The sequence below is a fragment of the Colletotrichum fioriniae genome, assembly GCF_027942845.1.
Source record: "Colletotrichum fioriniae strain IMI 355084 chromosome Unknown scaffold_8, whole genome shotgun sequence".
NCBI lineage: Eukaryota > Fungi > Ascomycota > Sordariomycetes > Glomerellales > Glomerellaceae > Colletotrichum > Colletotrichum fioriniae.
The window spans coordinates 1650430-1665433 of record NW_027076844.1 but is presented as its reverse complement, the minus strand read 5'-3'; the positions used below and the strand labels follow the sequence as shown (position 1 = coordinate 1665433).

General features: G+C 50.7%; 2 protein-coding genes across 2 annotated transcripts; one reads left to right on the top strand and one right to left on the bottom strand.

Moving 5' to 3' along the window:
* Window positions 1-2205: 2205 nt before the first annotated feature.
* NIT4 (Nitrogen assimilation transcription factor nit-4) lies at window positions 2206-4991 on the top strand (the record flags this gene model as incomplete). Its single annotated transcript, XM_053198207.1, has 2 exons — window positions 2206-3815; window positions 3869-4991. 2 exons carry the CDS (start codon window positions 2206-2208, stop codon window positions 4989-4991), a joined length of 2733 nt encoding a protein of 910 aa, XP_053044405.1.
* A 2168-nt stretch (window positions 4992-7159) lies between these two features.
* Window positions 7160-8284, bottom strand: N0V96_007235 (uncharacterized protein; the record flags this gene model as incomplete). The annotated part of the gene is made up of 2 exons (XM_053198206.2): window positions 7160-8143; window positions 8279-8284. The coding sequence occupies 2 exons, from the start codon at window positions 8282-8284 to the stop codon at window positions 7160-7162; spliced, it is 990 nt and encodes a 329-aa protein (XP_053044404.2).
* Between the last annotated feature and the right edge of the window lie 6720 nt (window positions 8285-15004).

The window sequence follows — 15004 nt, the reverse complement described above, 5'->3', positions numbered from 1 at the left end:
GACGTCTGGGCTTTTTTCCAACAATGTACCTCGAAAATAAAAGTAAAACTGAAAAGCTTTAGAGCCCAGGGTCGATCGACAGACGTCAGAACCGGAAGCCAGGTGGGCATTCGGATCAAAGTAGCGGGTGTCCAAAGTAACGGGAGGTCTTCAACATTTGGAGGGCCGTTCCGTGGCCGGGGAAGCCCCGCGCGCACGGATCAGACTGAAGGTGGGGGAAGAGGGCTGGTGGGGTTATGGCACGTGCGCGGGTTTAGCGAGACCTTAAATGTCATGCGCTAGCGGATCTCTGCAGGGAGAAGAGCGAGCATCGTTGTCTCTCAGGCTCTCTACCGTACTGCTTCGTCGGGAATGATATCATCAAACAACTTGCCATGAATATGTCCGAGTCTGTTGTTACTGTCGAGATTTTCCTGAATTAGATAATCCCATTATCGTAAGTGCTCGTCTCGTTGTTGATTTGAGAAATAAATTCCAAATAATATAAAGATAGAATAGTGAAGGATAGTATCGAGTTCTTGACACTTCAAGACGGACGTTTCGACACCTACAATATGTTTTTATTGCAAAGCTCATGTCAACATATAACTAGGATAGTCCATTCCATCTCGCAACACGTCTTTGTCCATCTACAGATTAGGTTCCTCGCAATGTTGCTGCTATGGAACCACTACAGAATACTGCGTACAGACTACAGTGGAAACCCCACTACGCCAGTCGCATTACATGATGACTAGGGTATCCCTTTCATCCCGGCTCGGCTCCCAATTCGTGGAGCTGCGGGCCGCGGAGGTATTCAAGTCGTCCCCAGCAGCCAGAACTCTGAAGGTGAATTGTCAGCAAAACTCTTTTCCAAGGTTTTTTTTCTACTTACTCATTTTCTTGTGACCAATTCGTAGTCACGGCCACGTACGGATAGAAGAGAGCTGTCAGCTGGCCCCTGTTGAGACTATCCAGCAATGCCACAGTCGAATGAAAAAAAAAGCAGGCATTTACTCTTCGACAACCTTAGACTCCGCCGGCGGCCTCACGCAGCAGCCCGGCATCTGATTCCACATTGCGCCGGAACAAAGGTGCCTAGGCCGGATCTACCTCTCCACCACCGCAATCGCCTGTCGGCTTGCCGCACCCCGAGTTAATCCCAGCCTCTGTGCATTCCGGCCATAGCCGTCAAGTCAAACACTTTGGATTTCTCATCACGCTTTCCAGAGACCCGGAACAACGATAGAAGCTGCAGTACTTCTCCCACCGGCGCCGGCGCAAACTTACCTTACTTATCCGCTTCGGCCCCTCGCGAGCCGTCCATTTGCGCCTCCCGCCTTCTCAGCGTTTCTCAATGCTTTGCGGCTTTTAGGCAATCCCTCGCCTCACGCATAAGCCGCCTCGAGCCATACTTCTTTTCTGGTACGTAATATGCAAGTAACCAATGCACCTATGCAATACTGCCATTGATCCGAACCGCCCGCGACTGAGATGCGCCAGAGTCACCTTTACTCCAAGACATGTGCTACTTTCTTTGCCCGACCGTTATTCTTAGTCCTACTTTCAATGAGAGAACTCTCACATTTCTGATGATCGTGTACCAGACAACCCATAAGCATTCATACAATAACCAAACCGAGGCTGAAACGAGGCTGCAATATCGCGAATAACGCACAGCTTCCTCGATATTGATGAGTTATCGGCAGCCCACCAGTCTTTAAGTATATCGTCATCAATAGCCAAGCCGCGATACTCAACTCCCTTGGCTCGTTATCAGCCGTCGCGCCAACCCGCATGCTCTGCACGCCCAATCGCCTGCCGCGTCTTTATCTCAACGACAGGGTACCTTCAACATCGACGGAGAGGTGAGACGCCCGCAGCCCGCAGAACCCCTCCACACCCCCCTCTCTTTCTCTCTCTCTCTCCACGGTTCTCGCTCCCGTCCCTGCGGTACCCCCTTTATCGGCATCGGGTATCGCTGTCTTGCAGCTCTTGAATCCTATTGCTCCGGTGGGGGCTCTGGGCTGTCATTTCACCTTGCTGCCGCCGTCGCATCCACCCCGTCTCCCGGGGACTTGCTGTCCCCATCTGATTTCCATATCTCCGCGCACCGCATCAAAGTTGGACTCAGCATCTCCGGTCGCTCGCTTCACCCCTTCCGGTGCGTCAAGGTCATCTCATTAGTTCGGAACTCGGCAGCCAGAGACGTGCCTTGGAAGAAAGATGGACGATTCAGATCTCCTTTTGACGTCCACATCCGGCGGCTCCCTGACCAACCCCCCGGAACAGCCCTCTTCATCATCATCATCGTCCGCACCACAACCAGCACCGGCGGCCAAGAAGAAGTCGTCGCGCAGAGGAGGCGACTCGGCGTCACAGAAGCGGCGCTGCGTGAGCACAGCATGTATCGCCTGCCGCCGGAGGAAATCGAAATGCGATGGAGCCGTGCCCAGCTGCGCTGCGTGCGCCAGCGTCTACGGAACCGAGTGCGTCTATGACCCAAACTCGGACCACCGCCGCAAGGGCGTCTACAAGGAAAAGGTCGATAGCATGAAGGCGCGCAACTCGACACTACAGATTCTCATCGAGGCCATTCTCAACGCAAACGAGGATGAGGTTCCCGACATTGTGAAGAGGATCAGGACCTGCGACAGCCTTGATACTGTCGCTGAGCAGATCTTGAAACATGAGACCATGCTTCAGGAAGCCGAGGATAACGACAATGGAGACGACGGGTACACGATCGACATGCCCATCGAGGGTGAGAGGGAACTCGCTCGCAAGATGGGTGAGTTACGCCTCGAGAACGGCTCAGTACGCTTCATCGGAGGCACATCACATCTCATCTACCTAGGCGACTCAGGCGACGCCGACACAAACGAACCCGAGTCCGACACGAACCTCGCCAATGAGGACCCCGTCACCAGCTGGACGAGAGTTACGCAAGATAAGGAACTCATCGCCCACCTCATGAACATGTACTTCAACTGGCACTACACATATTTCACGACATTATCAAAAACACTATTCTACCGTGACTTCTTCAAGGGGAAGCACGCACTCAACTACAAAGGCACCATCTACTGCTCACCACTCCTAGTCAACGCCATGCTATCCCTCGGGTGCCACTTCACCTGTGTGCCGGGAGCGTACGGGACGCCGGGGGACAGCCGTACAAAGGGCGACCACTTCTTTGCCGAGGCGAAGCGCCTTATTGTCGAGAATGACGAGTACGAGCGACCCAAGCTCACGACCGTCCAGGCCCTGGCGCTCATGTCCGTCAGGGAGGCCGGTTGCGGGCGGGAGGCGAAAGGCTGGGTGTACTCGGGCATGGCTTTCCGCATGGCCCAGGATATCGGTCTCAATTTTGACGACGGCGGCATGTCCAATGATAAGGAGAATCTCGGAGAACACGCCGTCGACGCGAGGCGGATGACGTTTTGGGGGTGCTTCCTCTTTGATAAGGCGTGGTCGAACTATCTGGGCCGCCTGCCGCAGATACCAAAGAACTCGTACAACGTGCCCAAGTACGACGTCTTTCCCTCTGAGGATGCCGAATTGTGGGCGCCTTATACAGATACGGGGTTCGATCAGACATGCAGTCAGCCGTCGAGGACGCGAGCCGTGGGGTTACAGCTCTCTAAGCTGTGTGAGATAAGTAGCGACTTGCTCTTGTTCTTTTATCATCCAAATCATATTGGCCGCTCGAGTGGGAAGTCGGTGGAACTCAAGAAGCTGAGCGAGCTTCACCGGAGGCTGGAGGACTGGCGAAAGGAATTGCCAAACGAGTTGGAACCAAAGGAAGGACAACTCCCCAACGTGATTCTCGTCCAGTGAGTCCAGCACCACTCCCTACATCATTCGCACAATACTAACATCGTCCCAGCATGTTCTTCCACCTCCAATACATCCACCTCTTCCGCCCCTTCCTGAAATACACACCCGCAGCTTCTCCCCTCCCATCCCACGTCTCACCACGACGCATCTGCACAGCCAATGCCGGGGCCATATCCAAACTCATGCGCCTCTACAAGAAAAACTGGAACCTTCGACAAATCTGCAACATCGCCGTCTACATGGTCCACAGCGCCTGCACAATCCACATGCTCAACCTCCCCGAAAAGACAGCCAAGCGCGACATCATCCACGGCGTGAAGCACCTCGAGGAAATCGCCGAAGACTGGCTCTGCGCGCGCCGTACCCTAAGCATCATCAGCGTGCTGGCGCGGAAGTGGAACGTCGAGTTGCCCGAGGAGGCGGAGGCCGTGTTGAGGAGGACAGACGAGACGTACGGCACATTTAGTACGTCGGACGTGCCGTCGCCGAGGTCGAATCTCACTGTTGCGTCGTCGCCTTCGCCTACGCAGGGTCCTGTTTCGCCGGTGATGGGGAAGCCGGATCAGTATAGCCCGCTCAATCAGTTTGCGCAACCGCAGACTAGCGATCAGGATGTGGCACCTAGCCCTACGGATCTTCTAATGGCGAGCGCGTCTCTGGCACAAATCAGCGGTGCAAGACCACCGTCTCACCATTCTCATACCGGAATGGGCATGGGACCAAACTCCTTAGGTGGCTGGTCCCAAGCCGGCCTCGCCCAGTCAATACCAATATACCAACAGCAACAACAACGCTTCACCCCAATGAACAACAACCTCGCCCCATCACAGACTTCCCGCGCCGGATCCGGCAGCGCGCGGCAGCAGCAACTATCCCCCGGTCAAGTCTTCCAGGGCCTAGACCAGGACTGGTTCCTCAACGACGGCGCCAAGTGGCACCAGAACTTTGAAGCGTGGAATATGGCAGCGTCACAGCCCGGCGCCGGAGGCGGCGGCGGGATGCCGGCTAGCGATCAGATGTTTATGTTCTCGAGCGGGAATGGAGGTATGCAGCCGCCGCCACCGCAGCCGCAGACGCAGCCGCCGAGGCAGTCGTCTGAGGATACGGCGAGTCCTAATTTTGAGGGGTTGAGTTCGTTGGATACCCATGGGTGGTTGCCGGGACTGGATTAGGACTCGGGCTTCCATTGAAAATCTACATTCCCCAGCAACAGGCTTCACGTGTGGTCATATGAATCGAGAATAGATGAGTGAATGTATAACCAATGCTGCGTCTGTCAACTTGTCTTGGTGCTCCCAGACTCGAATTCCCCGCGACTTGTAATTATAGACTTGATTGGTCCTGAAACCAGCCCTTGATCAGGACTTGGCGGAGTTGTCTCCTATTCTCCAGACATCTGCCTGATCGATGCCCTATTCTGAGTAGCATTCGACGACGATATGGAACAGTAAATCGTGACACGGTACTTAGTGTGTTTATCGCCTCTTTGTCCTCTCACGGAATGAGGCGGCAGGGCTGTTCACTCATGGACTCAGGTGGACAGGGTTAACCATGGCAGGTTGTGTAGACCAACAAAGACCCATGAACGGCGTTATTCTGATTTCAGGACTCATCGAGGTGAACAAAGTTTCGAGCTGCTTAGATAAAGAATGCCGGCAGACCTGTTCAATTACAAAACATATATTCCGGTCAGGTCCGCAATCCTCACCCATTTTCCTTGCCCTCATCAACTTCTCGCGCTGCCAAAGATGGCGCCACCACGTACTAGCAATGCGCTTGCTTCAAACGACACCAAGTGTGCAGCAACGACGACGGAAAATGTAATGGAACCGGTTCATATGGCACCCTTGGTGGATAAAATGATCATTGTCTTCGAAACAATTGAATATCATTTTCGCGGTCCAACCCTGGACTTTGTCCACGAGGAGTACGATTTAGGACAAGCTTATGCACGATTCAAAAGGTGGTCGAACGACTACATGGTTCCTATTGGAGACCTGGATAGGCATTTAGAGAAATCTAAGAAGTTGCGATGCTTTACACTTCGGAAATTGAACAGCATTGCAACAGTCCTTAGTTCGAGTAAGTGGACAGGCAGTTGAGGGAGCCTCGAAGAGTTGCCACTTGACTTTGGAAGGAACATTACAGCTTACCATCTCATTTTCATGCATAGGACTCGCAGATCCGTCACTTTGGGCTGTGTGGGCACATTTTGGGCCTTTTGAATATCTCATGACCAAGGTCAGGGAACTGCGTGAGGAGATGGAGAGGACCAAAGGTGCATACTGCGATCCAGACTGCGAATCTTTGGTGCCACTATACCGGACTGTGACGAATGAAGATGTCCGTCCTACGATTACCGAACTTGCAGACGACCCAGCCGTTAAGCATTGGATTGCACTAAAGTACACTGCACTGGATGACAGTGTCAACCATGTTATTGCAGACTTGATAGACGAGCAAGACAGCGAGTGGAAGGACACCCGGGTCAGGGCGTTACTGAATGAGTCCGGTCAAATCTATGAGAGCATAGTCAGGGACATTGACTGTTTGGAGGGGTTGCGTGCGTTGATTAAGATCCTGCCCGCCGACGCGGCCGGGGAAAAGCAGCGTCCGGTGTCATTCTCTCGGAGGTGCTTCGGACGCCGAAAGTAAAGACTTCTCGCAAAGGACTGAAGGTAGCAGAGTTCATGGCAGTAACTCTTGGTATGTTTGCGTTTTGTTCTCACATCAGAATATGCCTACTACGGCCACGTAGTTGTTTACTTGACGGACACTCTCGTAAGCTCCCGTCTCGGAAAAATTGTCGCATAGCCTATGTGGAGAATGAAAAGAGGATGTATCACGATGCGCTTGAGGATGGGTCTGTGTCTTGTCAGTCCAGAATCGCTGGGACCTTGAGCCATGTCAGCAAAGAAGAGAGGTCTCCCGGGGGTGGGCCGCTCACGGTGCGAGCGAATGGTATGTTGCGCGAAATAGGGCCACCTTCGAGGACCGGCTTATTGGGAGGGTCTCAACTCGAAACAAGCGTAGTCGTCCTTGAGTCTCCGCTGGATACCTCAGAGGTCCTTGAGAGGACAGCTTGTCAAGTTACAACTTCCACATTGGCTCGAAGGTCTTCATCACCGGAACGGGTGGTCTCTTGCAAAGCAGCTTCATGGGAAGGGAGGGCACGGCGTCATCAACCAAATTTCTAAGCATTTCTTGAGGAAGAAAACAATACTGTGAAACAATCTAATGAGATATTGCCGTGGTTTTCAAGGTCGTGTACGGCGAGCATGACTTGTCCTACCTGGTCGCAGCCCAAATGCCAATTACCTCAGGAAGCTATCCAACATCTTCAATCATCGCTGACATTGAGGGTCTTGATCATGTCGCTCAACTCGCAAACCACGCTCTCGTACACAGCCTGCTGCAAGCGCGGCTTCAACAAGTCGTCGCCGAACCCGAAGTCACACTCCAGACACTTCCTGGTAAGGTCCCTATACTTCGGGCCCAAAGTCGGGACCTGCCGCGATAGCCTCCGAACGCTGAGGACGTCTTCCGGGGCTTCTAGGCTTGACCACCGTCCGATCTGAAGCAGAGTAATACCGAGACTCCAAAGCGTCAGGCTGCGTATTCCATACTCCAACTTTGCGCGCTCGGCGGCGGTCTCTACTTCGTTACGGCCGCCGTCACTGTTGTCCGGCATGGCCGTCACCTCTATCCCCTCCATGCTCCGTGGTAAGCTTGCGGCCGATGACTGGACAAAGTCAAAGCCTAGATGGAGGGTCCGAAGGCACCTGGAAAAGTCCCCGCTCATCTGGAAGAAAGAGAGGTCTCGAAGCGTGAAGTACTCCCTCAGCCACGGTGTCGAGTAGAACTTGAGAACCGCGCTCACCATATCACGAGCCAGTTTGAGTTGATCAATGATGGAAAGTGAGGTCTCGGCGGGAGTCATCAACACGTCGTTCATTGACATCAGAGCTTGAGACGTGGTCATGATATGGTTTTGACTGTCCACGGATCCCGGGTAAATCGAATGCCGGAATGGATCTTGCGATGAGCTGTCAATGTACCCCAGACATTGGTCGCTATAGACTCCTTCCGATGCAAAGTTGAAGACGCTATTCAAGGCTGGGCATAGGCCCTTTGAGCACAAGTTGACTGATGAGCCTTGGTGATGACGAGCACCTCTCGCTGCGTCAAACTCATCATCTTCTTTGCCGGTCTCTTCTAGTACATCTTGCGAAAAGCGAACTTTTCTTCGTTTCTGTCGGGGTCTTTCGTCTGGACCAGGCGCAGTCGACGTAGAGTTGTCGGCTTCAGCGATCCAGGTCCGTATCTGTGATCGCACTAGAATTCTAGCGAGCCTTTCCTGTGCCACAGTCCTAAAGTCTTCAGCATGATACTCCGACGGTAAGGGCATGAGGAAAGCTCACCTATCGGTAAGCTCATGACCCATGCAGGATATAGCAACATGCATCTGAACATCTTCTTTGACCGTGGTATCCAGAAACAGTCGAACAGTGTGGCGCATGCCGAGTACGTCTGTAGAAGTACTCGAGGTCGACCAGGCCTCTGCAAGGGCTTCGTGAAAGGCTTTCGATGCCCTCCTGACTTGACCGATATGCCCATATTCTTGGCTCAGTTTCCCACGTGGTGATTTCGTGGCTATGAGCTCATTGTTATTTCGCCTCAGCTCACTCCTCTGCTCTCGGATACGTTTGAGGTCGTCGATGGACGCCCGGAGATCTTGGACATGCTTCTCGAACCTGGATTCGTCCAGTGAGATTTTCATCCGTCCGCGAAGCCTGCGCACAGCATCTTTGAGACTTTCGCCCTGGATTTGTAATGACATGTCAGTTCACTCTTCTACCGTCCTCTTATGTCATCTTCCACTTGTCTGTCGGCATTCTGCCGCGAGCCCATCGAAGCAGCGGAAGTCGTCCTGGAAGCTTTGCGCCGCGCCGACAATGTCTTCAATCACACCCTGGCAAACATCGTAGTCCTTTTCTAGTGCTTTTCTCATCTCTTCCTCAATCTGGTTGCTGTGCCATTGTTGAGTGTTCTCATTCCCGAGCATCAATGCGATCGTCTCTTCATCCTCAACCGTTCGTCTTAGCAGCAGGTGTATCTCATTCGTAAAGAAGTTCAATTGGCGGTCGACTTGTTTTTGAATGCGCCGGATCTCTCGCGAGTAGTGGCGAAATGTCTTGAATCTCTTGCGGACAACGGAGCATGCCTTCATTGCTCCGCCGACCAACGGCAACAGGCCCAAAGTCAGAGAGAATGGATCCATTGGCACGATCGTTCAGAGCTTTCAGACCATGATCCTCTTGTGTATGACTTCTGTTCTCTTACCACAAAATGCAAGAATAACCTGGAAGGCTGTTGGTCGCAGGGCTGGCATGGCAGGCGGCAAAAGGCGTCGGCTCATTGGTTGAAGCATAGGTGCGCCTCAAGGAGGCAGGCTGGCGATTTTGTTGGAAATACCTACCCCGCTCTCGCCTGCCCTTCTCAAACTCACTCACTGCCATATCTTGCAGTTATTTGGTTTCATCAGGAAGATGAATTCTCTGAAGGATGAAGGAACCGTTGATCCAAACTACCTTATTCGGTTTTTCCTTGACGCGGCGACCGGGGAAACACCTCACGTGGATGCTAGTCTCGTTGCACGCCTGACTGATGGAACGATCGCTGTATTTCAGGACATCAACAAAAGTCTGATTGACAGAGTCAAGGAAAGCTCTGAATCACAGTCATATTCTTTTAGTCTTGGAAGGAGCTCCGACAGGCTTCGTCTATGGTCAGACGGATATGGAATTTCGAGCGGAACACTCGATGATATCTTCGAGCGATCTAGCCGATTGCGAGGTGCAACGCTTGAGGTCTTATGTAGTATAGGGTCAACTCTTACCGAGAGTAAGTTCGGAAATCACTATGCATCTTTCAAGAAACTCTTCGTAGTTGCGTCGAAGCTGATCATCGCGGTCTATCTTTAGGGCTTGTGGCATCAACTTGGATAATAGGCCTTTTAGAAAAGTCGCAACTGTCAGAGAGTTTCACGAATAAAGTAGAACAGCTGCGGCAACTTATCCAAGAGGCCGAAGACGACCACTCAAAGAGTGAATTCTCAACTGGATCATCCGAATATGACGATGACGATATCATACAAATCATGGCAGATCTCGAAACAGACACAAGAAGTTTGATGGACCTCGACGGCCTGTTCTCTGAACCCATCCTGAATGCTGGAGACATGAGGCAACCCCTTGCATCATCTTTTCACAACTGGGAACCGCACGAACCTTACAGCCAGATAATCAGCAAGCAATTTCCCAAAGCGAATGAGGAACTCATTACTGTCCTCGGGAAAGCCAATTACGAGCGATTCTTGAGAGGACAAAAGCAGAGAGACAGTAATATCTCGGAGCCGTGGGAGGATCCGAATGATCCTATCACGTTACCTCCGAGTCTGGCCAGGGATACGGACGCTGCAAGTTCTAAGTTCAACGATTCGGGCCTAGGATCATCCATTCCTTCATCATACGCTGAGACAATCATGTCATACCGTAGCGGTGAAGGGCATTCAGTACGCTTGCCGCCCCTGCCCAAGTCGGCCAGGAAGGGTTCCGGTTTCCGCTGTATAGCATGCGGCGAATCGATTATCGCGCAGGATAAATCTGCATGGAGACGGCATCTGTACAACGACTTGAGGCCTTGGCAATGCCTGGAACCCTCGTGTGGGCAGAAGGGCGGCTTCAGCACTCGTGTGAATTGGGTCTCCCACCTCAGTCTCGACCACTTCGGACCCGAATGGAAAGATTCCGAATGCCCGCTGTGCCGAAAGAAAACTGGTTGTGGCAAGATTGTTATTCTCAATCACTTCGAAGGTCATCTTGAGGAGATTTCTCTTGCAGCTCTCCCGTTAAAGCATGATTCGGATACAGAAAGTCTGTCATCAGATACCAGTCAGCGAGACGAAGTGATTAGCGGTGAAGCCGAGGAAACCAATACGGCGGCAGAGCTCCGTGGTACAGACTTACCCAATACTGCAGATGATAGCCAAAGTCGAAATATGCGACAAGGAGAACCTGTTACCTATAAAGAAGCAATGCACTATATTAAGCAAGTGAGACGTGAAAGCCCTGAGCTTTACGACAGTTTCATGTCACTGCTACTGAAAGTTCATCATCAAAAGTATAGCATAGTTTGTTCACTGTCATCACACTTTTGTTTACTCGATTAACGTTTCCGCAGGATTTCAATCGGAGAATTCAGCGTCAAATTGGCCGACGTCTTCTCCAAGGCTCCAGGACTCAGAGATGATCAAAGGTTCGAAGAAATCTTTCTCAGAATCGGCTGAAATTGACATTGAAGTTGGGCTCGAACTCGTTCACCATTCGGGATTCATCTTTTTCGCACGACACCGAACAGTCCATCAATACTGGGTTTACCCCCAAGATACACGAGCCGGAAAATTTGATGTAGCAAAGGAAGCGGGCATATAGATGATTTGGATTGAGACATGTAGCGGTTGCCGATTTTCCGGCTGTTTTCCAGGACTCAGGGGTCAAGGATTGAGCATCTAGCGTGAAGAAGGGAAGAGAAACAAGCAAACGATTTCTGCTACGCAGTGGAAGGAACCTTGTTGAGTAACATGAAAGTGAAGTCTAGTGACTAGAATTAAAGTGACAGCTTGCCTTACGCGCAAGGCATACGAGAAAATCACCCATGCTCTCTACTTACCGTCGCACTCCGAAGTACGGAACAGACGATGCCTGCAAGGAAGTTGGGGTTATTCGTGGGGTAGGACGTGTGTAGACGAGAATTGACATCCGCTACTTTTGCATCATTGTATGGCACTTGTACAGATGTTTGACCCGTGACTTGTAACATCATTCAGTTTTTATGAGATACTAGAACGATGAGAACAAACCATCTCACACAATGTAAGTTTCAAGTTACCATACATCTGACACTCCCGTTTTATTACATTGCTTGAAACAACTTCTTTGACTTGATGATATTAGCGCAGTTGATACCAAGTCCTCCTAATTCAATATCACGATTCTAATCCTGAAGCTTTACACAGACGATGCCGGTATCTGCTTCTTTAGGGTCGCTTGAACATTCGATTCGAGCCCTCCCTTGCTCACGTGTCAATCCCATATTGCTTTCTAAGCCACGACAAGTTTGCGTGATCAAGGGCAAAGATCTCTCCTTTGTCCTCTGTTTCGGAGGGTGGCGGTCAGGATGATGTTCATCGGGTTGACAAGGTTAGTGGTGACAGGGTGTTTAGACCAATAAAGATGCATGAACAACGTTTCTAGGATATCAATTCGACTCATCAACACACTTAAACAAAGAATCCTGGCGAGATTGTTATATGCGGGACTATTCATATTTTAATCGACCTACCTCGTTATTCTCACAGTTATTACCTTTCAGTCTCTTTCCTGCCAGTCTCATCCTCTCGCCTTATCCATCATGGAGCTACCAAACAGTTGCGAGACGTCTGGCTTTGGCAACCTCATGTACTCAGGGCCAGATGTCGCAAAACCAATGTTACTGGAACTGCTAACGCAAGATACGATCGCTAAATTTACAAATATCAAGACTTTACCTTTTGGGTCAAGGCCAGGATCATATACTCAGAAGCATGATTTTCGGCATATTTGCAACGCACTCGAGCTCTGGTATTCTCTTTATGACGATGGCAGTAGGGAATTCTGTGATATCTTAGAGAAATCTAGTGAGTTGAGAGGCAAAACGTTCAAAATCTTAAGAAGGATCATAGCTATTTTCCTGAGTAAGCAAGCACGCGTCGATGGAACTTCGTACGGTATTCTTGCAGTTCAACCAAAGCTAACCGCTTCATCTTATGTGCATATAGGGCTCTTAGCTCCTCCTATTTGGGCGCTCTGGGTACAGGAATCACTTTCAGGCTCTCTTAAGATCAAGATCGAGAATTTGAATGAACGGATTCAGGAGCCAAAAGGTGACAGTGACGACCGAGATAGTGAATACTTGGCTATTCCGCCCAAAGATGTGGAAGAAGAAGTCGATCAAATCATCCGAAGCTTGGGCGACAACGCAATCTCTCTGATGGAGCTGCACCCCCAATCCACAAAATGGGCCGCCGATGCCACCCTCATCAATACAGGAAAGAGGCAACAAAAGTATCTAATGCTATCGCGAGAATGTATCAAATCCAAATATCATAACGCTCTGATCGACGCAGCTTTCACACATATTCATGAAACCGGGTAATTTTCCACCTCCACATCTTCCGTACCTCGTTATTACATGTGTTCACACTTGTCTGACAACCCTCCAGGTTCTCTGGCCATGAAGAGGAGGAAGAAGAAGACGCAGAGGCTCTCTTTATGACACCGGAACAGCTGGGTAGATTTAGAGAACTCTCTGCTCTCCGCAAGAGAGAGAACAATCCGAGTGATTCAGATTCAATGGATATGCCACTGAGGCGAGCTGACTTCATCGCACCCAGGATTGGTCCGAGTAAGCAAGACTTGGCACTGGCTAGAATGGCGCACAGAGGACTGGCGGAACCGATGATGAAGTACGAGACTAAGAATCCTCGGTGACTTGACAAGTCAATTGAGAGAGCAGATATTATAGCATTATATAAGTAGGGTGCCTAGCGCATCTGAGGCGAAGCAATCAGATCCCCAGTTTGAAACCACAGTCGAGGCAAACCAAATACTGCTGATATTTTCTGAAAGGGTCTCGTATGAAGGTGTCGGTACCGGACTTCCAAATACTGCGGCAAACACGACAGTTTTTGGTCAAGGGAGCCGGACTGCGCGGTTGAGATCTCCAGTCGGGACATGGGAAGTCGTGTATTGTTTGAGCCTCACGTCATCGCCAGCGTCTTGATGCCAGCGGGGTATCTCCCCGGCTACTCTCGCCAAAGCTCACAAACTAGCCGCAAGTGGCATTGCCGTCGGAATCCAAATCCAAGCTGATTGCAGGTGGAAAGTACTTTTGTTTGCCGCCGGGGTTGGAATGGTTGGCCACGTCAGGCAACGTAGATCAACAAAGATACACGAACAGCGTCACTGTAATTTGAAGAGGAACATAGATCAACAAAGACGTAAGAACAGCACTGCTGTGGTTTGATAAATCGTCCAAAGAACATCTAAACTCTGCAACAAAGAAGAATAATGAGCCCCCAAAAGTAAATAACCTATTTTCCCACGCCGTCCTGATTTCATGTTTCGTTAGCTCCTCATTTTGATTTCGTTACTGACTCGCATTACCAGGAATGGAGTCGCATCTCATCCGCCATGCCGAGGAACTGCGTGACCGCTTAATCTTACTCAAGGAAGCGACAGTTCAAGAAACATCTCTCACACACATCAGTCCTTTATCCCGCGTAGTGAGAACGCTGATCGTCATTTTTGAACTCACCACCAAGACGTTGGCACGCGAGCTCGATTCAGAATACGACCTCGACTTCGAGCTGGAGCTAAACAGTCTGAAAGGGAGCCTTGAGAGACTTAAGAAATGCCACAATAATTATCAAACTCCCATAGAATGCTCCGACGGGCATTTGGAGCCGCCGCTTGTGTGGCAAGAGGCTAGGTTCAATATCTTGAGCGGTATTGCATACGAGCTTGTGTGCTGTACGTACCAGGGCCCCATTGAACTTTGAACGGATTTTCTTGAAGATTGATGGAAGTTAATCATCTTACCCCGTGCATAGGGCTCAACCAAGGACAGGGGTTACTTGAACGAGTTAAGCTACTGGTGCGATTTCTCGAAAGGCACAGAAAGGGCCTCGTTGAGAGCGTAAAGGATCCACTTACCCAGAAAGCTGAAGCCGAAGGAGACAACGAGACGTTCGAGCTGATGCGGGAGGCAGAGACCCACGGCGGAGACAGCACAATATATGGACTGATGCGAGATGCACGCAAGTGCGGATATAATCACAGGTTTTTGGCTAGAGAGTCCGATGCTGCCGACGAAGATTTCAATATAAGGGTGACAAACTTAGCAGCATATACCATCTCCCTGGAATTTCTGCAGTTCAAACGAGGTCACGATGAAAAGTCTGAAGAGGTCCTCGGCCGCATGCTAAATGAGCTTCGTGAGGGAAAGTATGTTGACATTTCTCTATAATCTGTCTCCTGCCGCTAAATATGTTTTCACTTGGCTGACACTCTCACAGGTTTGCATG